The sequence below is a fragment of the Panicum virgatum genome, chromosome 9N, assembly GCF_016808335.1.
Source record: "Panicum virgatum strain AP13 chromosome 9N, P.virgatum_v5, whole genome shotgun sequence".
Classification (NCBI taxonomy): domain Eukaryota; kingdom Viridiplantae; phylum Streptophyta; class Magnoliopsida; order Poales; family Poaceae; genus Panicum; species Panicum virgatum.
The window spans coordinates 14,790,860-14,813,926 of record NC_053153.1 but is presented as its reverse complement, the minus strand read 5'-3'; the positions used below and the strand labels follow the sequence as shown (position 1 = coordinate 14,813,926).

Here is a 23,067-nt window from a genome sequence, read left to right as displayed (position 1 = left end):
AGCCTAGTTAGCCTATGGTAGGACAATATTTACCACATACAAACGAAAAGTGCTACAGTACTTTTCGCAAACACTTTTCGCATCTTTTTCGCAACTAAACACAGCCTCTCAACCCTGAATCCTGTCTGCCATATGAAGCAAAAGGCTCGCTCGTCAGCTCACGTGAACCAGCCTGCCTTTTTCGTATGCATACAATGCGTGGCCGTACGGCAGATCTGATCACCAAACAATTGCAGTGGTAAAGTAGTAGTTTCCTTCCGTTTCCGTAAATCATCTTTCTCAGTTGGATTCTCATCCAGGTCCATCACCAACTTCCCTTGAGAGAAGAACTCAAGTCATCTCCACCGTGCCATCGGATGGCCAGTTGAGCTTAATCTGCGTTGTGTTAATCTGATCATGTTCTGGTGGCCAAAGCAGGCGCAGGCCACGCTTACCAGATGCATCATGCATGAGGTCGCCGTAAAAAAATGGAGCAGGTCATCATGCATGAGGCAAGCAAACAAGAAATGGTCAAGTTCATCTTGCCAAACCTGCGATGATTTGCTCACACTGGCACGAGCTAGTCGTTGCCGACAGCAGCAGCATGCACTCGGCTACTGACAAAAGCTCGCGAGCTTTCTCGCACGGACGCGCCGGATCGCGCACGACCACGGCAACCCGGCCTCACGGATCGAGGCGAGGGCACGGCAAGTGGCCTGAGCTTCAGGTTAAGCGGCCGTTTCTGATGAGCTGAACCGATCAGTGCTTTGCACTTGCAGTTTTAAAAGGCATGCGATTAGGTAATAGGTACGTGGTGGCGGTTTTGATCAGAAGGCGCACGCTGCGTCGCTGCGATACGCATGCTAGTAATCACGGATACTTCAACATGGCTGCCATACCCGTATCCGATACGGCTCGATATAGCGATACGGCCCGATACGCGTATCGAGAAGTATCGAAAAATTATGATTTAAAAATAAAAAATTTAATTTCTAATACTCCATTTGATACTTCCTGATACTCCATTCAATATCTTAGGCTAATAACACCTCATTTGAAAGAGCACAAAAAATCCATCAACACAGACCCATCCAAACTCTATTTCTCCGGGTCTCTTTCTCTTCCGTCCTCATCTCACCGCCGCCATGCGCACCGCGCACTTGGGCCATGTTTGGTTGAGTCTAGCACAAGTAGCACAAAAATTTTGACCAATAATTAGGGGTACTAAATAAAGTCAATTTATAAAACTAACTCCACAATCTTGCTCTACTTCGCGAGACGAACCTAATGAGGCCTTTAACCGCACGATTAGAGGATGTTTACTGTAGCATCACTGTAGCCAATCATCGATTAATTACTGTCATTAGATTCGTCGTGAAAAGTTACACACATTCGTGAAAAAATTTTACAAATAAACTTCGTTTAGTACTCTATACATATAAAATTCTTTTCTCGGAAATTGTGTGCTACGCTAGACTGGCAAAACCAAACACGGCCTTGGTCCTCCGCCCCTCTCACTCTCTCAGGCTCTCACACCGCCGCCAGGCACACGTGCAGCAGGGTGCATGTGCGCTGTGACCTGGATCTGAAGCCGCCAGCTGCTGCTAGGAGACAAGAAGGTACTGACTGACCACGTGCATTCTCAGTTTCATTCTTATTTTATTTTGCTGCTAGGGTTTAGAACTTTAGATGCGATTTGTTTACTCCTTTCTTTTTGTTGTTTATTGCTTTATAGATTAGATAATAGAGATGGCTAGTGGAAGCTCACGGTCCCCTACTGTGCAATCTGCTAATACTGATAGTCGTGCTGCTCCTAATCCTACTGTTGCTGATGAAAGGCTGCGTAGAACTCCTCTATGGAAGTATGTTAAAGTGATTCAGAAAAATAGCACCACAGGAGGAAATGCAAGATCTGAATGTCTATTTTGTGGTCACGTTATTCCTGGAAGTTATTTCAGAGTGAGGGCACATTTGTTGAAGGAATCAAACAAAGGCACATCAATCTGTAGTGCTGTGAATGATGAGTTGCTTGAGGAACTTCGGAAGGAAGATGCTGCAGCTAAAGCAGCTGAAGCAAGCTCACATAGGAGTGTTCCCATGCCAATTCAGATACCTTTTGCAGACTCATCATCTGCATTACCCCCTCAGGGAGCTAGGTCAGCAAAAAGAAAAAAGCAGTCAACTATTGCCGATGGTTTCCATCGGTTTCCATCTTGAACTTCGGCGAATGGCCGATGCCATTATTGCAAGATTGTTCTACACTGGAGGTAGTCCTCTTTTTTCTCTTTCAGACTTTTTTGTGGTTCTACTCTATAAAGCTTGATTTTTAGTTGCTAACTTGATTATTCTATTTGGATTTGCAGGTGTTCCTTTCAACTTGGCAAGAAACCCGTAATCGACAAATCGTTTAGCTATTCCTAGTTGAACTTGAACATTTGCTATGCTATATTGGCCTTTTGGAAACATAATATTTATCATCTATTTTGTTCTCTAGAATTATTTGGCAATTTATATTTTTAGAAAAATAAATATTTGCCGTATCGGCGTATCCTTGTTTTTTGAAAATCGCCGTATCGCCATACCCGTACCCGTATCGGCATATCGCGTATCGGTGATACTTAGTACGCATGTGGTAGGGATCGGTTGCTGATGCGGGTTCAGAGATTCTGCTGCGTTCCTTGGCATTGTCGGTACGGTGCATCCCTGAAGCAATTGTGATACTGCCTGAAATAGCGCCTCTAGGAGAATTGAGATTCCCTCTTAACGGCATAAAAATCAGCATTGAGTAGCAGTGGATCCTCAGTAGATTAGGGCCCGTGTTTTGACGCAAGATATCACAGGGAAAAAAAACAGTTTTTGATTCCTGTAAGAATCCAGATAAAATAACCGCACCTTTCGAAATGATGTGCCAAATTCCTTCTGAATCACAAATTTGCACTTGGCTGCTCATGTTGGGACAGCTGGGGAGAGGAACAGAGATAGCTAATGGAAACATCCCGTACATGGTGGGACCATCCATCCATGTCTCAGCTTCAACTTCAGTTAGAGCAAGAATGTAGGACCGAGGTCTTGTTTAGATCTCAAAACGTAAAATGTAAAAATTTTGTAAATCACTTACATGGTGTACTAAATGTAGTCAAAAAATAAATCGTATTACATAAATAGACTGTAAATCGCAAGACGAATCTAATGAGCCTAATCACGACGTGATTAGACACTAAATTGCTACAGTAATGATGCAGTAAACATACTCTAATGATGGATCAATTAGACTCATTAGATTCGTCTCGTACTTTACAGACGAGATCTGTAATTAGTTTTGTGATTAGTCTACATTTAATACTTCAAATATTAAAGATTCCTTTTCAAAAACGCAAAAATGCAAAATGATCTAAACACACACTGAAGATGAAAGAAAGTATCAAGCCTAGTATTCAGTTTTGTAGTGCAGTACTGTACCAAAATCAAAGCATTGTACTGCTGTTGGTAGAGCAAGAATGTTTCTGACAGGACTTCAATGCAGCTTGCCCGCAACGGTCAAATTTCCACCCATGAATGAAGATCATATGGCAAGTCATTTCACCTCATTTCAGGCAATCAGCCGGATGATCTCTATGTAAACCAAAATTCGAGAAAATGATTTTACATAAACGAATGAATAAAATACACATTATTATTGCTGTTGCTAGCATCGGTCAGGAAGCCTCATCAACCGAGGCTTGCTGGCTGCAACAGGTGACCAAACCATCTGATAGAGCAGATTACACGGCGGGATCAAAACATGATGGGAGAAAACTAGACTGATCAGCGATCAGCATGCGCTCTAGTCTAGAGGACCCGGTCGGAGAGCGACGGCAGGCGGCGGAAGAAGTTGAAGCCGGCGGAGGGCATGTCGCCGCGGAACCTCGGGTGGCGGAGGTAGTAGAACCCCATCCCCAGCAGCAGCACCTTGAAAGGCACGGCGTACAGCACCAGCGCCGCCAGCAGGCACACCACCGCGAACACGCCCGTCGCGCGCGGGTCGCGCCAGGAGAGCAGCGCCTCGACGCGCTCCCCTTGCGCCGCCACGTCGCCCAGCAGCGTCTGCGCGCGCCCGGCGACGGCGCGCAGCCGGTCGTACCGCATCCGGACCACGTCGGCGGGGCGGCAGGAGGGGAGCCCGTCGAACTCCTCGTCGAGCTCGTCGGGGCTCACGCTGTCGACGTGGGAGAGCCGCGGGTCCATGCCCGCCGGCTGCCGCGGCCGGGCGCGGTAGCGCCAGAGGAGGACCAGGAACAGGTAGAGGCACACGGTGGGCAGGATCATCTCCGGGCAGAGCACGACGGCGATCAGCAGCGCGTGCACGAGCACGGTGGTCGGCGGGTGCGCCCAGGTGCGGACGCGGTGCGCCCACCTCACCGCGGCGGCGACGTGCGACAGGCAGCCGACGACGCGGAACCAGTTGGCCCTGCTCCGCCGCATGCTCCACGAGTGCGTGTCCGTGTCCAGCAGGCACTGCACCACCTCCGGCCCCAGCGGCGGCTCCGACCGCGCCAGTCGCCCCGACACGATGCGCATCGCCGTGTGCCGCAGCACGTCCTGCTGCGCCGCGCCCAGCGGCTTCACGTAGTGCATCCGCGGCAGCAGCGGGCTGCCGTACGCCTGCAGCAGCGTCAGCCACGACGGGCAGGTGAACCGGATCGCCAGCTCCAGCTCGCCCATCTTGCGAACGCCCACGGGGTGCACCGCCGTCAGCGGGAAGGTGTTGGTGTACACCCGGTTGGTGTCGAGCGTGGAGAGGCGGATGCGGAGCTTGCCGATGCGCGAGTCCTTGGCGTCGCCGGCCTTGTACCGGACGTTGTCGAAGACGGCGATGGTGAGCACGGTGCAGGGATCGAACACGTCCCACGCGTACTGCTCGTTCCACCGCGGGTTGAACTGGTCCAGGATGGTGCGCGTGCGCGCCCACTTGGGCCCGTACTTGAGCACCACGTACGCGTCCGTCGACCCGCTCGCGCCGTCCTTGGCGATCTTCATCGGCACCAGGTTGGCGGCGCCGCGGACGCCGACCTCCAGCATCCCCACCGGCGGCTTCGACAGCTGCTTCGACGCCGCGCGCACGTCGCTGGCCACGTTCGCCGCCTCGTCCAGCACGTGGTACCCGCCCTCCAGGCACACGCGCACGTGGACCCGCCCGGCGTACGGCCGGGCCTCGTCGCCGCACAGGTTCAGCCACCGGGACGGCGGCTCCACGCGGTCGTCGGCCCGCCGGTGCACCGTCGACAGGGGCACGCGGGCATGCCCCACCGGCTGCCCGGAGAACACGTCCTCGACGGCGACGGTCAGGAACGGGTCGAACGGCTCCGCGGTGACGAAGAGCAGGTCCTCGTCCCAGCTCGGGTTGGAGGTCCCGGCCGCCGCGCTGCCGAGCGGGACGCGGCCGGTCTTGAACACCTGGGCGCCTAGCTGCGCCTTCACGTAGAGCTCCGGGAAGATGGGGCCGCCGCACTGCTTCGCCTTGGCGTCCGGCGGGGGCGGCAGCCGCAGGTCCTGCGCCTGGATGACGCTGAGGCGGAGGTACCAGAGCTTCGGGGAGAGGTACGCCTTGGAGCGGGTGTGCACCAGGTAGCCGCCGGAGTCGGAGTGCCACGCCTCCTGGAACGCCTCGTCGACCTGCGTGCCGACCCACACGGCGAGCATGACGTCGCAGGCCGCCGTCGCGCCGTCCTCGGAGCCGTGGCCCTCGAGGGTGTACCACTGCGGCGCGAGGGCGCTGTCCGGCGGCGACCGCTTCGGGACCTCCTGGAGGTCGAAGGAGATGAAGCCCAGGTTGGCGTCCGGCGGGACGGGCTCCCCCTCCTTGGCCGGCTTCTTGGCCTCCTCGTGGACGGTGACCTCCAGCGAGGTGTCAGTGAGGCTGTCCTTGTGGAAGGCGAACACCAGGTCCCACTCGCCGGCGGCCGTGGCGGCGCGCGTGCGCACAGCGTGGGTGCCGATGGCCAGCTGCGCGTACAGCGGCTGGCCGCCGCCGTGGCGCTTGGCCTTGAGGAGCCGGACGAAGAGGTACGGCACGCGATCCACGAGGTCGTACGACGCGCTGGCGCCAGACGCCGCCATGCTCTTCTCGGCAGCGCTCTGGGGGCGGATCTCCAGGTCGCCGGCGATCCCGGCGATCGCCAGGTCCTTCTTCGAGGGCGAGGGCGGCGGCGCCTGCTTGGACGGAGACGGCGGCGGCGCGGCCGCGTCTTTCTTGTCGTCCTCCTTAGCCTTTCCTTCCTCCTTGGGCTTCTCGCCGTCCTTCTTCCCCTTCTCCGGCGACTTCTTCTTGCCACCCTTGTCGTCCTTCTTCTCCGCCGCCTCAGGTTTCTTCTCCTCCGTTTTGGCCTCCTCCACTTTCTTCTCCTCGCCCGGCGTCGCCTCCGCCTTCTTCTCCTCAGCCGGCGTGGCGGCGGCGGCAGCCGCATCCGGCGCCTTCCCCTCCTTCCCCTCTGCCGGCGCCTCCTTCTTATCCGCTGCCGCCGCATCGGCGCCCTTCTCATCGGCCGCCGGCGCGGCGGGTGGTGGCGGCGGCGGGTCGTCGACGAACCAGATCTTGAGCCCGATCTCCCCCTTGATCTGCGAGAAGACGCTCCGCTTCTCGAGCGGGTAGTAGACGAGCGCCTCGTCCCCGGCCTTGGCGAACGAGGCGCCCGCCACCTTGACCTTGCCGAGGAAGGTGCCGCCCCGGCGGCCGCTGCCGGTGGCGGCGACGGCCTTCTTGTCGTTGTAGAGGTTGAGCTCGAGCGTCTCGGAGGCCATGGCGTCCGGGTCGTGGACGAGGAACTCGAGGCGCTCCCCCCACTGCGGGTTGAGGTCCCGCGGGCGCGTGGCGGTGCGGCGGCGCTGGCCGTCGAAGTCGACGACGGCGTAGGCGCACGCCGTGCCCTGGCCGTCCTTGGGCATCAGGTTCCGCGCGTTGCAGACCTCCACCACCACCCGCCGCCGCGCCCCCTCCGCCACCATCGCGGGCGCCGCTGGGGGTGGATTCCGATCCCCTGGAAGCTTCTCCTCGACGGGGCTGGGTGTGTGTTTGCGCGTGCGTCGAGGGAGAATATGACCGTTGGAGAGGAGAGGAGCGGAGAGAGAAGCTGGAGTGAACTGTGAGAGAGTGAGAGGTGGAGGCGGGGGGTGCGGCGGGTTTAAAAGGGAGGGTCAACGGGCGGGCCACGTCGGACGGCCGTGCGCGCCACGTGAGCGGGAGGCCTGCGGGCACGGAGACTTGTCCCGTAGCGGTTGCGGTGCGATGGCATCGGGCTGGGCTGCGATCCAACTTCTCTGACTGCATGAAGAGAAGTCACAACGAGGAAAAGTGTTCTGAGTCTGGATAAATAGTGCTCCCTACAAAGCAGGTTTCTGTCAACGGGTTCCGTTGACGGCAACGGCATTGATGTGACGGGACACGGCACGAGCGGCCGGCGGCGGAAATCCTGCCGCCGGGCTGCGTGCACGGGTCTGTTTGGCATTTTTCATAACTAACACGCATATTTTTTGAAAAAAAATCTCACATGCATTGAATTAGTAAATAAAATCTGTCGGTACCCCAGGACTAGGGTACCCCTTCTTGCTGTATCTAGGCAAGGGCCTTGTAGTTATCCATGACTACGACCAAACAGCCGGACCCCTGTGGTCCGGAGTCCTGATCTCTCAGCAACGGTTCCGGACCTGCCTCACGACTGGGAAAGATCCGGGAACGACGCGTGTCCCGGAAGAGGCGGGCAGCCCGAACAGCCAGGGCTCCGGACCTCCCGAGGGGTCCGGACCCCCAGTATGGTAACCGGACCCCTCGCTAAGGGAAGAAGTCGACGCCCTGCCTCGGGGTGGTCCGGAGCCGACACATGTCTACAAGCACGGACACATGTACAAGGCCGCTTGGTCTCCATACTAAGCCTCACCCACCACTGCATTCATTACGACAGGGGAACGTCCGCATTGATGTAGCAGAAGCCGAGGCGATACTTTGACCAGGGGACACTATTGATCGCGTATTACCAAGATAGTGGAGCTACTGGCGCCGCCCACGCCGCGCCTGCCAGTCTGCCATAACAGATGGATACGACGGCTCGGCTTCACCCATTATGATGCCTACATAATAGCCTCCACAGGCCACGCCGCAAGCTACGCTCCCCCAACAGACACCTTGCTGACGGGACAAGAGAAGACCACCTTTCGTCATAGCGCTAGCAGGGCGTGGGAGTGTATCAGAGGAAAGATTCGTAACCACTGTAGCAATTTAAATACTCTGCGCAGTATGCTGCGCAGTCACGTTGGGCCCACCTGTCGGGGCCCCAATATCCTATGTATCCGCCCCCTTGGTCTATAAAAGGGGGCGCCCGCTAGAAGGAAAACTCAAGCTGGGTGAGAGCCAAGGCCCAGCAGATGATAGACTCATACACAACAGAGATCAAAACTTCTCCCAGTGGACGTAGGGTATTACGCTCCGGCGGCCCGAACCACTCTAGATCGTGTGTTCTTGTGTACTTATCTCAGGGCTAGATCAGCCCAATCGCCTAGTACCTCCCCGAGCACTCCCTCTCTGGGAATAGGCGGGTGCGTTCCGCCACCCGGCTGTGGGTACCCTAGAAATCCCACGACATTTGGCGCCGTCCGTGGGGAGGATCAGGCGCTGGCTGGATCTTCAGGCTTCTGGGGCCGTGTTCATCCTCTGCAACGACGAACGAGAAGATGAAGAGAGGCATGGTGGCACCTACGCCGCATGTGACTACGCTGTGGCACCAGCGCCCTCGGTGCGACGGTGCACGGCAGCGGCGCCTGCTGTGCGTCGCCACTGCAACGCCTCAGAGCCGGCACGGTGGTGCGCGGGGGCGACACCTGTTGCGTGCCGCCCCGCGCCATCCCAGTGTCGGCTCAAGGTTTTCTCTCAAGCAACGGCCATGCTTCCTCTCCGGTGGCAGGACGTCGGTTCAAGGCTTTCTCTCAACATGGAGCCCGGAGCCGACGGCCATCCCAGAAGAAGTTGGCCGTGTCGTCCTGCCGTCGCCAGCACCGGAGATCCGCCTCAGCGTAGCTTGGTGCTGCTGCAGACAAGGCCCCGCCGCCAGGCGCGGGGGCCCCTGGCGCTAGCACCAAGGACAAGCCGGCGAACGACCGCACCTCTCCGCGCTTCGCACCGGTCCTTCTGCTGCGCAAGGGCGTCTGGCTTCCATCGGCAGACGGCGGCGGCGGCAGGGGGCCTCTCCCATTCAAAGCCAAAGAATTTGTCTCATGCTACCTAAGCATATGACAGCTCTTAGGCAAGGAGTGGCCCCCCGGGCTCCCGAGGTGATGCTGGATGATGCAGTTCAGGCACATCTAGAACGCCTTCGCCTCCGACGACTATGAAGAATTTAGGAGTGGCCGTGCCACTTCCAACCGGAGAAGAACACGCTGTATAGCATGCAGCCGTAGGTTGCTCCTAAGGAAAAGAAAAATCCTCCTTTGTAATAGCGTGGCGCCTATGTGTGAGTCCAGAGCGGTCAAGGTCCGACCTTGTAAACCCGACCTCTGGCCCTATCACACAAACAGGCGAGAAACGGTCCGGAGCGGTAGAGGTCCGACCTCGTAAACCCGACCTCTGATGTATACCGTAACAACCACAATAATAGAGGAGATTTTCTTTCTCAGTTTAATCCAGGCTCCACCTTGATTACATTTATTCGCCTTGGTTTAGCTTTTCTTTCCTCTGAAACGAAATCTTCCTATTATTGCTAACAAACCAAGATAAGTTGCTGGCTTGTGGCCAGGTGGGGACACCCCTTCAAGCTGGAAGGCAGCTCGGACCACTAAGGACCTGGTCCGGAGAAGTAGTACTTATATCCTGGGGTAGAGAAGCTCCGCGTAGCTTAGCCTGGTAATGTACCCTAAGATTTACGTACTTCACTACCCTGTTACAAGTACTCTAGTATCCGAGAACTGCTGTCTTTAGAGGTCCCGAGCTCCCTTCTAGTATAAGGCTTGGTTTCTCGCACCTTACTCTCAGATCCGGTGGTATATTTCATCGGATCGTCAGCAACGCCTCAAGTCCACTCCGGTGGCCCGCTCCGGCGGAGACGGCTCGCCACGGTCGCCTCAAGTCCACTCCGGTGGCCCGCTCCGGCGAAGACCGCTCGCCACGGTCGCCTCAAGTCCACTCCGGTGGCCCGCTCCGGCGGAGACCGCTCGCCACGGTCGCCTCAAGTCCACTCCGGTGGCCCGCTCCGGCGGAGACCGCTCGCCACGGTCGCCTAGAGCCAGGTCCGGGAAGTGGTGCTTGCTTCCTGAGCGATCCGAGGTCTGTGTAGCCGCTTAGCTTGGTTCCGCACCCTAAGCCTACACCTTCGTCGCCCTGTGGAGAGCACTCTAGAGCCTGAACCTGGCAACCGGTGTACCGGCCTCAGGGGTCCGGAGCACCCGCTCTTTGTATGAACGCACCAACGTAATCAAGTTGCGTAGAAACACATCACGATAGTGGCCCCACCCGCGGGTTCGTACCTCTCCCGAGGTGGGCCCGGGGGCCACTGTCGGTACCCCAGGACTGGGGTACCCCTTCTTGCTGTATCTAGACAAGGGCCTTGTAGTTATCCATGACTACGACCAAACAGCCGGACCCCTGTGGTCCGGAGTCCTGATCTCTCAGCAACGGTTCCGGACCTGCCTCACGACTGGGAAAGATCCGGGAACGACGCGTGTCCCGGAAGAGGCGGGCAGCCCGAACAGCCGGGGCTCCGGACCTCCCGAGGGGTCCGGACCCCCGCGGAAGTCCCGGACCCCTCATGGGGTCCCGGACCCCCAGTATGGTAACCGGACCCCTCGCTAAGGGAAGAAGTCGACGCCCTGCCTCGGGGTGGTCCGGAGCCGACACATGTCTACAAGCACGGACACATGTATAAGGCCGCTTGGTCTCCATACTAAGCCTCACCCACCACTGCATTCATTACGACATGGGAACGTCCGCATTGATGTAGCAGAAGCCGAGGCGATACTTTGACCAGGGGACACTATTGATCGCGTATTACCAAGATAGTGGAGCTACTGGCGCCGCCCACGCCGCGCCTGCCAGTCTGCCATAACAGATGGATACGACGGCTCGGCTTCACCCATTATGACGCCTACATAATAGCATCCACAGGCCACGCCGCAAGCTACGCTCCCCCAACGGACACCTTGCTGACGGGACAAGAGAAGACCACCTTTCGTCATAGCGCTAGCAGGGCGTGGGAGTGTATCAGAGGAAAGATTCGTAACCACTGTAGCAATTTAAATACTCTGCGCAGTATGTTGCGCAGTCACGTTGGGCCCACCTGTCGGGGCCCCAATGTCCTATGTATCCGCCCCCTTGGTCTATAAAAGGGGGCGCCCGCTAGAAGGAAAACTCAAGTTGGGTGAGAGCCAAGGCCCAGCAGAGGATAGACTCATACACAACAGAGATCAAAACTTCTCCCAGTGGACGTAGGGTATTACGCTCCGGCGGCCCGAACCACTCTAGATCGTGTGTTCTTGTGTACTTATCTCAGGGCTAGATCAGCCCAATCGCCTAGTACCTCCCCGAGCACTCCCTCTCTGGGAATATGCGGGTGCGTTCCGCCACCCGGCTGTGGGTACCCTAGAAATCCCACGATATTTGTAATTTTTTAGGAATGAGTGTAACTTTTCGCGACGAATAATTAATCGATGATTGGCTACAATAATAATATAGTAACTATCCTCTAATCGTGCGGTCAAAGATTTTATTAGATTCTTTAGGGTCACTAGCGCAGGGGTTCTAAAATTGATTTTATAAACTGACTTTATTTGACACCGTAATTAACGATTAAAATATCATTATTTATTAACACGCTAAGATTCTAGCGCGAACAAGGCCATGGCCTCGGCGGGCGACTGTTCGGGTGCTGCGTGTCGCGCCAGGATCCTTTTCGGGGATCGTTGCGTCGTCGCTGCCGGGGCGTGTGGGGTGCGCGCTGACGGGTGGGGCTGTCTACGGTCCCCGGCTAGCGTCCGTGGCACGTGGCTCCGTGCTTGCGATCAGTATCACCCGTTTCCCCCCTCGAGAATGAGTATTTATCACTTTATTTGAAGACCTCAGTGAGGTGCTGCATTGCATTGGTTCATGGCTAGTGTTAGCTTGACTTCCTCCATTCTAAGGCCATCCGCAGTGAGGCCAAAGAAATAGCTAGCGACTTGAATGGAGAGAGAATGCAAACAAAATAATTTATTCTTCTTTTACCTTCTGATCCCACCTATTCTCCACAGGTACTCGATGCGCGTAAAATCGCCCGCCGATTTACTCGTCACTGGCTGCTTGACTCCCTCCTCTCTCCGTCTTCCACGTGGAACTGAGCCGGCGACGTCACCTGCCATTGCGGACGGCCTAAATTATAGATTGTTGTTTTTCAAAAATAAGTTATGGATTGTTCTTTTATCCTTTTTCCAGATGCATAGTACTTTTTTAGAAATCTAGATATATTAGTGTTGGCGTGAAAATTGAAGAAGCTAATTTCCCATTCTAAATTATTAATCATTTTGATTTTTCCTAGGCACACAGTATTTTCTATAAATCTATACTATCTCCGTCTCCTTCTCAACGGCTCCACTGCAGCATCAACTAGCGCTGGGTAAAAACATTATTGTAAAATCGAAACGAGCAGGCAGCTCGACATCCCAGGATTGAGGATTCCCCTGCTGGCGGCGAGATAGAGATGCACTGAAATCCACAATGGGAGGTTGTACCATGCTACGCTTGGTCGAATTACTGTCTCCCCGATTACGTCACGTACATTCACTCGGCTGTTGCTAATGCTGATTTGTTATAAAAATAAAAAATATTACTAGCTGGCTGGTGCTGATTTAATATAAAAGAAAAATACTACTGTCTGGTTGACTAACAAGCCAAACGAACAGAGTGACATCGAGACGTTTTGTGTGATATTCGAGTGGGCTGGAGGACGGGTACTAGAATTCCCTCCATCTGGTTCTACGTAAGGCCTTCAACACATCATCACGGTTTCTAATATACTTTGACCAATAACTTGTATAAAAATATAGTACTTTAAATATGAAGGGTTGCATATTATAAATGTGTGTTCCTTTATAAATATAGTAACAACGATCTCATTTAGAAATTGTTGTAAACACGTACCACCAATTAATGTTGTTAATTCACAAGGGGGAAATCTCAATACTTTAACCTTCATTGATCCGGAATATAAGTTTGCTAGGAAAATCTAGCACCAAATTTATGTGGTTAATCCGCAAGGATTTTCTGATGATGACAAATAATCTACATGGGCAAACTCGTGATGAGGTAGCATTAGCAAGAGCGCTACAAGCCTACAATTGGAAAATTAACAACTCAAAAATGCAAGTAAAAAGGTTTAAACAAAAAAAACTGCACATTCAAAAGAATTCAACTTAAAGGATATATTCTCCCCCCCCTTTTTTTTTCAAAACAAGCTCCAACGTAGAACTTTTTGGAAAACATACTCAAAAGTTTTAGGTTCAAAACAGAAACAAGAAAATTGACAGGATTAAGCAGAAATTAAACGCAGGCGCCAAGAAAGATCCAAAATAATATTTGGGTACCCATGACTCCGGCAGACAGATCAAAACGACCATGTACAGCTGAGGGACACAAGGTGCATTCAGAACCTAGAATGGCACGGGTAGCTTAAACCTCACTCATTAGTTTACAGTTCAGGAATTGTTCAAGAGAGTCCCGGATTTTAACAATCAGACACCTTCTGGAAGTTACAAGATTCACATTGGACAATGACTCAATTAGACCTATTGCCATGTAATATGGCACTCTAGTTTGTCTGTACTGACAGCTCATCCTCAAGGTAGTTGTACTCAAATGTGAAGTCATTCTTGATTCTTTGGCACCTGCAGGCAGTGTAATAACAGGTTAGAAGCTACAGGATAACAGTAGCACCTTATATGCCACCTTACCGACTACCGAGTAAACAAATACATAACCCATTTGGCAATGTTGTGGTGTCAATTGTCATTGCCACGCAAACTAACATAAATGTAGTGAGGGCCCACGTACCATCCTGAGCCATCATCGGTGACATGAAAATCAAAGTACACATAGGAGCCTCGCTCATACTCATCAGTCGTAACTTGTGGCTCCACATGCCGCTGGAACCAAGTGTTATACCTCCTATGAAATCTCCATGATTGCTTCTTCAATTCTTTAGCAGCCAAGTATTGTTGGTATGTGTTCTATGGCAGCAAAAAGAATATCATTATGACCAAACAATTGACAACTGCTGAAAGCTCGCTGCTTATGGCAGGAAAACAACTCTGAAGTTTGAAAGAACTAGGAGAACCTGTTGATAGTAGAACGCAAAGAACAGCATATCCGTAGCCAAAGTGTCACTACCAATTCTTTCCCAAAAGGTAGGATTTGATACAATCGGTGCCTGAATTTGGGGGTAGCTAGCAGGGGTGACTGCAGGATGCCGCTGAAAATGAAGGCATGCAAAGAAATTAGAAAAATATACTCAAACCTTAGTAGCAGGCACCAATATCGTGCAAAAACCCATACCGGAACATAATTTTTAGCACGCTCCGAGTCCTTGGGTTGTGGAAGCTTATGGAATGCAGCTTCAAGCATTTGCAAATTATAAAGTTGATCGTGACCAGAACTTGCAGAGGTTCCAGTGAGGTTATCCCCGATTGCACCAAGATCCAGTATACTTCTTCGCCCAATAACACCAACACCAGATGATGACATTCCAGGTTGCAAAGGCTGCCCAGGTGATAGATCAGTTTCCCTAGGCAGCTGGCTGTTTTCAGCTGCAGGTGCTGAAGGATTCTGTGAAAACAAAACCAGAAGATTGTGTTGAGATATTACAGGAAGCTAAGCACAGAGAACAGCAGAATTCCAAGTAGTGTTTTGACTTCTGACAGGAGCAGAAAGATACTACTATGTGCGAATTGGTTGGAATGTCATATTTAAAGAGTACAGGAGGGTAAGTCCAAGTAGCTTTGTGTGGATCATAAGAATAATGGTCCATCCACATAGTTAAAATGATCATTATACAAATTAAAAAGTTTGGAAACTTGAAGAGCAAGACAGGATATGCAAAACGTGAACTAAAGCAATAACACGTTAGCAACCACACATTAGTTTCCCAGGACATAAATGCTTCAACTGTCCATTGGACGTTTAGCAAGGATTAAAGTATCTACATATATCAAGTTCTCAAAATTTCAGTGGTACACTAAATCCTGAAATTTTATAATCTTCTGTATTTTCCTTGATGAGTGATGTATTCATAGTTCCTCAGGTATTTCATTTTTCATAATTGATACATTTATACACATTATTGACCGTCTATTGAGATGCTTTGCTTTTTAGGAGCAATCAGGCTTTGTAAATCTAACTTTAAGTTGAGTTCCCCTATATAACTGATTTTATAACTAGGTAAATTCAGCTTTTCATATTAATTCAATTTTCAAAGTAACTGAACTCAGTTACCTAATACGGTTTGAAAAACAAATGAACAAAGCCACAGCTGGTTTCATGAGCGGTCATGTGGAACAGGTTGGCATACCGGATAAGGAATCTTTGTGTCATCTTCGCTTGTTTGTTTATTTGCTCCAGTTGTTGCAGCAGATTCAACACCAACATCTTCAGCCAAACTTTGTTGTTGTTCTTCACTTTTTACATGCCCACCATCTGCACAGACAGGTACAAGGCACACAATAAACAATTAATCATCCTAACTTAGACACTCGAAACTTCTTGCCCAACTAAGAGTCAGTGTTCAGCACATTTTCTCTAGAAATGGGGGCTTATGAATTATGACGTTGCAGATGACATGAGAAAGCAGAGGTCATACCTGATATTTGAGCTCCAAGCCCGAGATTCACTTGGGAGGATATAGAGGAACTCTGTGAGTTAAACTGCATAAATAAACTAATCAATAGTGCATAAGCAGTGACATGTGCACATTGAGGATTAAACGGTGGTAAATCACATTCAGGATTACAAGTGTTAGCAAAAATGGAAAACGCTGAACAGATGGTCACCTACCGTTTAGCTCTTTAGTCACTAAACAGCCATTTAAACAGGTGAAACGGTCAATAAACGGGATAAACAGCTGATTAAACGGACACGGGTAGCCACGGTGTAGTATTTACACAGCGTGTAAACGGGCTAAACGGCTGTGTAGGCAAACAGCGATTATCCCTACAACATTTCACTAATTTTTAGTTGATTTGATCATCAACAGATTATTAGCATGGTAGGCTGATAGCACCATGCAAGACTACAAAGTAGAACAGCGACAAACAGAGAACACACCTCAAGAAGAAAACACAAAATAAAAAATTATTCATGTGCTCAGCTAGTTAGATTTTTTGAATTGCTTGACAAAATGCATCAAATTTTAATATTGTAGTAACTGAAGGAAGAACCTGTTGCAGAAGAGGATTTGGCTGCTGTGTAGGAAATTGCTTCTGATTTATGCCAGCTATATTAGAAACATTAAGAAGGTTGCCTTGCTGCTGCTGTACTTGATGATATCTTTGTAGGTATTTCTCCCTTTGGTCAGCAGAAATCTCAGGCCTTCCACGAAATTGACTCTGGTAGCAGAGTGATAAAATTGTCATACAGGCAAAAAAATATTTGCCCAAGGAGGGATTATCAAAAGTTCAAAAGTGAAAAGTTCTCAGTAGAAAAGCATCAGTGAGCACTGAATGGGGAGAAACAAAACAGTTCAAAAATGAAATCAAGAAGCAACCTAGAATATCTTCCATATGATTTGAGTAACTCTCTCTATTAAAAGAAAAGGCTGATATTTTGGACATTGAAATGGCCTCCAAGATGTGACTTTAACAAGCAACTGTTATCATAGCATATTTGCAATACTTTGTAAAGTTACAATATTGCAACAAATTTTCGCAGACAAATCTTTGCCATTTTCACATGCCCAATATTAACAAAGAAATGGATGGGGATAAGTTCTAAATTTTTTACTTGAATATCTAAATTGATACGCTTTTGTTTCCCTTTATATTGTCAAAATACAGGGAGTTCATACACATTTATTGATGTTTTACAATCACTGCCCTGATTTATCACAAAAACCAACATGCACTAAATAACTATTATCTGATGCTTACACTATACTTAAATAAGGGTAGCTTGGTCATTTTCTCCTCTAATTGCATTGATTTCATACCATGGGCTCTTGTCCCCAATCCTAATACACCCTATAAGTTTAACACAGGTACAAATACTCCAAAACATCACTGAAATTACGGTATGGAGTAGCTGATAGACTAAGAAACTGAATATTTCCTTGAACCATTAACTTATATATGGCACACCGATAAAGATTTTATGAAGTATGATCAAGTGAGCAAGAGCAAGTGGACTATAAAAATAAAACAGCAAAAGAGGAGGTACATACAGTTTCACTTTGATTTTGAAATGCACCAGCAGTTTGGGGCCTCCATTGAGCACCAGAAACAACTGGAGGAGAAAACACTCTTCCTCCAATAATAGGGTTTTCATTTGTACTAGCAGAGTCAGAGCTAATTGCATCATTAGTCCTAGGAACTTGCTGTGGTTGAACTTTATTACCAAGAGGCGAAACCAACTGTTGAGAAAGACCACCACTGTTAATCCTCTCATCAGTGTTCAATAGATTTCTTTTGGACAAGTCATTTATTGCAGGAAGTGCACTAACCGATCCATTCCCTGGAACTGGAACATTACTTATGGGAGCTGTACCTAACGTCTGACTAGTTAGTCCACGAGCTATGCCCCTGCCAATTCCAATTTCAGTAATGGCAGGAGATGGTCTTCGTGGAGGAAAACTCATGCCGTCATCATCCTTCAAGGTGCTAGATAAGTTAGCAGGAATTGAGGTTACAGCAGGCATACTCTCTGGAGCACTTCGTGGAGTAGCTGAAGAAAGTATTGCAGCCGCTGTGGTAGGAACAGTAGGCCGCACAGGGGAATTAATTGTTTCTGCAGGGACAGAAGCAGCCACACTACCAGTACTGACAGCAATGGGCACAACTGGCACTGAAGGTCCAAGATTTCCACCTTTTGAAGGTGGTGTTTGTGGTGTAGATTCAGAATTACTTTCTTGTGAAACCGTCTCCTCTGTTTGATCTTGTGATGTACTTTGTGAAGAAGTTGATACAGTAGGCTGAAAAAGAAGAAATAGCTGTCAAGAGAGCAGGCATAAAAGAATCAAAATAAGACTTGAGGCACGCCTGAAACATAACACCCTAATCTTTTTGGGGATGTTCTTATTGTACCAACAGAGTAGCAAAACCAATGGAAATTGCAATGTTAGCTCCAGCTTCCAAAGAGTAAAGGGAATGGACACACATCAACAGATTCAACATTAGCACTTTGAAATTCACAAGAAAGTAGCAGCAAAGCTGGCACTGTTTATCATAAACATTCAAACAATAAATACAAGTACTAACAGCACATGCCTGAGTCGATGAAGTTGCAACTGAACTCTTCGTGCTCAAAACTGCACTAGTCGAAACAGAAGCAACACCCTGCAAATTATGAAACAATGCTGAAAAGCATATAACTACATCCAAAAGCCAAAAAGAAAGAAGAAAAGGGCAAACACATAAGGCTCAGCAACAGCCTAAATCTAAATAAGAAAGGATCTCTACTAATGTTGTAGGGACTCACATTAAAACTGTTAATCTTGCCTGCTAGTGCTGTTTCTATTAACATGACCAAAATAATCACAGAACCGGCATTTATAGCTTACCTTCACAAGACTGGAAGGAGCAAGTGAAACCATGTCTTCAAGTGCTTCAACCTTCTCCTTAGGCAATGTGCTATAGAGATCCTCAACATCACTGAATTCATCAAAGTCTTCCTAAATATGAATGAATGAAATAATAAGGAACAAAGAAAAAGGTCCATAATATGCCTGTATGTTACCACAATTAGCATGGAACAAAACCAAAAGATGATATTATGAAAGCTAACTATGAAGAAAATCACACCTGATTACGTTCCACATAGTCTTCAAGAAAATCTTTAACATCATTGACTTGCTCAGGACTCAACTCATCGTTATCCAAAAGTCTCAAGATTGACTCCAATTTCTTTATATGAGCTTTGTGTCGCGTAATAGACTTCTCTAAATGTACCTAATTATGCAAAATCACTTCTTAAGTTATTATAATACAGATTGCAGAAAAAGTTCCATAATGCAGATTAAAACATGATCGGTATGAAACAAATACAACGGATCATACAAGTCGAGGCGGTCTTTGTTTTCCTTTTTTAATTGAAAGCCCTTCAACCTCTGCTTCAAAGTTATCAATCTGGCTTTCCAAATCACTAACCTGTAAAGATAACATGGCCCAGGAGGCACATTAGATATATTGCAAGCACTCAAAACAAGACAGCAATTAAGAGCCATAGCAGGAGTCATCAGAAATTTTTTAAAAAAACTAGACAGTAAGTAAATTACAAGAGACAAATAAGGATCAATGTGATACTTTCAGAGCAATCAAATCAAAGAAATCATTAAGAATAAATTAAAACCAAGGTATTCTCAAACAACATAGCATCTAGATGCTGCAATTTAGTTATATAAATCAGTTACATAAAGAACAAAAAGAAGACATGGAAACATAAGAGTACAAAAGTAGCGGCTAACAATTTCCAACATACCACATTATTAAGCCAGTCCCTCGTTTCAGCTTTGGCCTTCTCTTTGGGATCCTGCACAAAATGAGAAATAATTCTTAGCCAGGAAGTGGGAGCTGCATATAACAATTAACGAGGCACCCAGCAACTCAAGAAAAATAGTACAAGAGTAGTAGACTACTAGACTGCGATGAGTAAAATCAGCACCGAACAAGGTGTGTGAGACAAGCATAAACCAAGAGCTGGATCAAATGAGATAGAAAACAATTGATGATAAGCTAAAGTACAACCTTAAAATCATTCATACACCCCCATAGAAATGAGTGACGAATATTAACCTGCTTATCACTTTGGATAAATCATGAAGTGAACTCATGAGTGTAGATAAAGCAGTATTTAGTTCCTGGATGTCTAAGTAGCATAATTGAATTGTTACATCTCAACGCCAATGTTGAATACTTAGTTAAGAGTCAATTCTTTCAGCTTTAAAAAGTTTAACTAGTTTAGGAAGAAATGTGCCTGAAAGGAATTAATCATACGAGACCTAAGAAATATTAACCTTACAGGGCTACCAGAATAATAGTACAGAATTTATAACTAGTATCCTCAGACCTAAACCTTACAAACAAAATATTATATAAAAGAACTGAATAAGTACACCAAGCTAGAAAACTATGATAGCACAAACAAAAGTACAAGAGCTTACAGTTTTTGGTTGCTGACCTAACCCTTCTTTTGAGAAGGCCTTGGTTTTTGTTTCCTTTTCACAAACTTTAAACCGTTCCATCTCTCGTTCAATCTGCTTCCGGGCATCCATCAGAGCCTGCTCATAAGAGGCACTAACCTATGTCAACATATATCACAATGGATTAAAATGAGAACAGCAAGCCAAGTGCAACTAAAAAGTTATACTTACATTTGCAAATCAATAACACGTCTTATGATGAAAAAAACATTGTTTCACCGAAAAAGATAGATACCGAGATGTAGAAAAAAACTATTTATTGTAAATACTACATTTCTTAGAGCATCATACTATCTTTTTTAATCGGGCCAAAAGTATATATTTGGATGGTTAAACTAGATTGCCGACAACAAGAAGCCAATAAAGAATTGACCGCAACATGTGAGACCTGACCGATTTATGAACGAAGAAAAAAACTACAACTCCAGATCCAACATTTTGCTACTGATTCAGTGACATTTTGTCTCAAAGTTAGCAAAGGCTTGAGGACATTATAAAGTCCAGCTGCTATGATTTGTAAGCGTTGAGCGAACATAAAACAAAATAGTGGCTTAAGTGAAGCAGATGCCTTAATCAAAATTCAAATGGAATCTCGAAACTGCGATTACTATGCCTCAATCTAGCTATAGCCTTAAAAAACTACAAGGAGAGATGTAAAGCCCTGTATTATGAGCTGTAGGCAGCTATACTGCACACTAGAGGCAGAGATGGATACTAACAAAGTTCAATAGAAGTTTCTGTGTTTCTCAGGACTCCCAGACTTCAAAACATGAGATCTCCGAATTGAGACCTTCTGATAGATCTTTTGTGTACCAGTTCCTTTATTCCACAACCAAATAGTTTAATAGTTCTTCACACTCCATCAAAAGAATGTTTCACCATAACTCTAATCTTTATTTGTAAACTCTGTTTAAAGCACAGTACGCTTTCTGTATTTCAATAAGAATGTGATTTACTCAGTATGTGGCTCCATAAACAAATTCCAAATACAAATAGTCCATCCAGTAACCTGGAGGAGCCAATGACACCCAGATTTTTGCTATAAATTGCCAGTAATGGGCTACTCTTACTAAATACAACAGATAAAAGGCATCCACATAGAACACGAAATGTAGATACGTAACATTGTACAGAGAAATAGTGAAATGACTGGACTTGAGTGATCGAAAAGTCTCACTAAGTATCATCTACCGCCTACCTTCACAAGTTAACCTACCGAAAAAGGAAAAAAAAGCAAGACGAGGGCTACTGAGATCTAGGTAGCACGTGGACTAGCGGACAATCTTGACTATAGAAAAGCTAATAACAACAAAATCTGTATGCCTGTTATTTAATATGACAGTCTAGCATCATATGTGCAAGGAAATTTAAATAATGGCACAGCTACTAAGGCCAAAAATGGCAAAAGAAAAGGAGCGTTATCAATAATAGCCTAAAAAACCTTTTCACCCCTGATGCTGACAGGATAGACAAGAAACTAATTACATCAGGGGTTACACCTACGCCCTATCACCTGAATCATCACCGCTATGATATATAGTAGCTGATATAGAGTAACAGGAACAGTTCTTCAATCAAGGTCCCTACTCACTGATCACCGCCATACGCAAGAGAGCTTCTTCAAAACACCCTTTGACCTAGCAGTTAACTAAATACAACAGCATAACTGTACATAGATCGCTGCATGCAGTAAGTAAGCAGCAGCATTGCATGATTGCATCATAAACATCGCACTGCCCCTCCATGTACAGACATCAAAGCGACCTAAGTAGGAGCAGGACCCGCGGCAATTTTCACCTTCTTGTCCTTGATCTCGCTGGATTGGATCCACGTCTTGATCTGGTCCCGGTACCGCTGCAACTTCTTGATCTCCTTCTTGAGGTCCGCCTCGAACTTCTCCTTCTGGTTCGCATTCTCGGTGTCGTAGACCTGCCCCCCAAAAAACCATCAGATAATTCGCCAAAGTCCGCGAGAAAAAAGAATCCGCAGGGGCAGAGAGAATGGCAGGAGGCTGGGGGCGTACCTTGTTCCAGATGCTGTCGAAGACGTCGACACCCTCCTGGACCTTCTTGAGGACACGGTCGATCTCGCCCTGCAGCTTCCGACTGGCGCCCATGGCGGCGACGTTGGGTACCCTCGCGCTGGGGCACGGCTATGGGGGGAGTGGTGGAGACTAGGGGAAGGAGATGACGAATTATTCGGGCGAGTTTATTTGGGAGGGGTGAGTAGGCGAGAATGAACGCGGACTTGCTTTCGGTGCGGATATCTGGGTGGGCTGCGGCCGGTGGGCCGATATCATCTTTACGTCATGGCCGACGTGTTGGGCCGTGAAGCCCAGGTGTGAGCGACAACGAGGATGGGGATGGCTAAAGTGGGCCAATACTCGAGCGTTTTCAGGCCAATACATGCCAAAGGAAATCTCTCTCACATGTCCGATAAAACTTGCCATGTGCCGACTGTTTCTCTCTCTCTCTCTGCGTTTGTGTGTGTGTTTGAGAGAGAAGATTGTCTGTCTGTTTTATGAGTTCTATGGTGGTCAGTCTCAGGAATGCCCTTCAAAAAAAAGTCTCAGGAATGGACAAACCATAGCAGACCACTTCAAGATTTTTTAGCTACTATAATATATCGACATCACCTGAAAAAAGATGAAGCCCACAGGCATGGAATGGCGCATTTTATCTGACTTCTCAGTGTTAAACGT

General features: G+C 48.4%; 2 protein-coding genes across 5 annotated transcripts; both read right to left on the bottom strand.

The window, feature by feature from the left end:
* Positions 1 to 3,592: 3,592 nt before the first annotated feature.
* On the bottom strand, positions 3,593 to 7,106 carry LOC120692414 (FT-interacting protein 3-like). Its single transcript, XM_039975697.1, has one exon. The coding sequence runs from the start codon at positions 6,958 to 6,960 to the stop codon at positions 3,808 to 3,810; it is 3,153 nt and encodes a 1,050-aa protein (XP_039831631.1). The 5' UTR covers positions 6,961 to 7,106; the 3' UTR covers positions 3,593 to 3,807.
* A 6,479-nt stretch (positions 7,107 to 13,585) lies between these two features.
* LOC120689607 (general negative regulator of transcription subunit 3-like) lies at positions 13,586 to 22,600 on the bottom strand. 4 transcript variants are annotated; one of them, XM_039971929.1, is made up of 17 exons: positions 22,390 to 22,600; positions 22,164 to 22,295; positions 20,328 to 20,465; positions 19,646 to 19,696; positions 19,225 to 19,314; positions 18,970 to 19,116; positions 18,729 to 18,839; positions 18,436 to 18,504; positions 17,673 to 18,140; positions 17,394 to 17,582; positions 16,396 to 16,563; positions 15,819 to 15,882; positions 15,531 to 15,655; positions 14,519 to 14,788; positions 14,301 to 14,435; positions 14,018 to 14,193; positions 13,586 to 13,851 (listed from the first exon to the last, which is right to left on the bottom strand). In XM_039971929.1, the coding sequence occupies exons 1-17, from the start codon at positions 22,480 to 22,482 to the stop codon at positions 13,776 to 13,778; spliced, it is 2,502 nt and encodes an 833-aa protein (XP_039827863.1). In that variant the 5' UTR covers positions 22,483 to 22,600; the 3' UTR covers positions 13,586 to 13,775. The 4 variants fall into 4 exon arrangements, with proteins under 4 accessions (XP_039827863.1, XP_039827864.1, XP_039827861.1 ...); XM_039971930.1 differs by having other exon boundaries at positions 20,328 to 20,444; XM_039971927.1 differs by having other exon boundaries at positions 17,394 to 18,140.
* Positions 22,601 to 23,067: the final 467 nt, after the last annotated feature.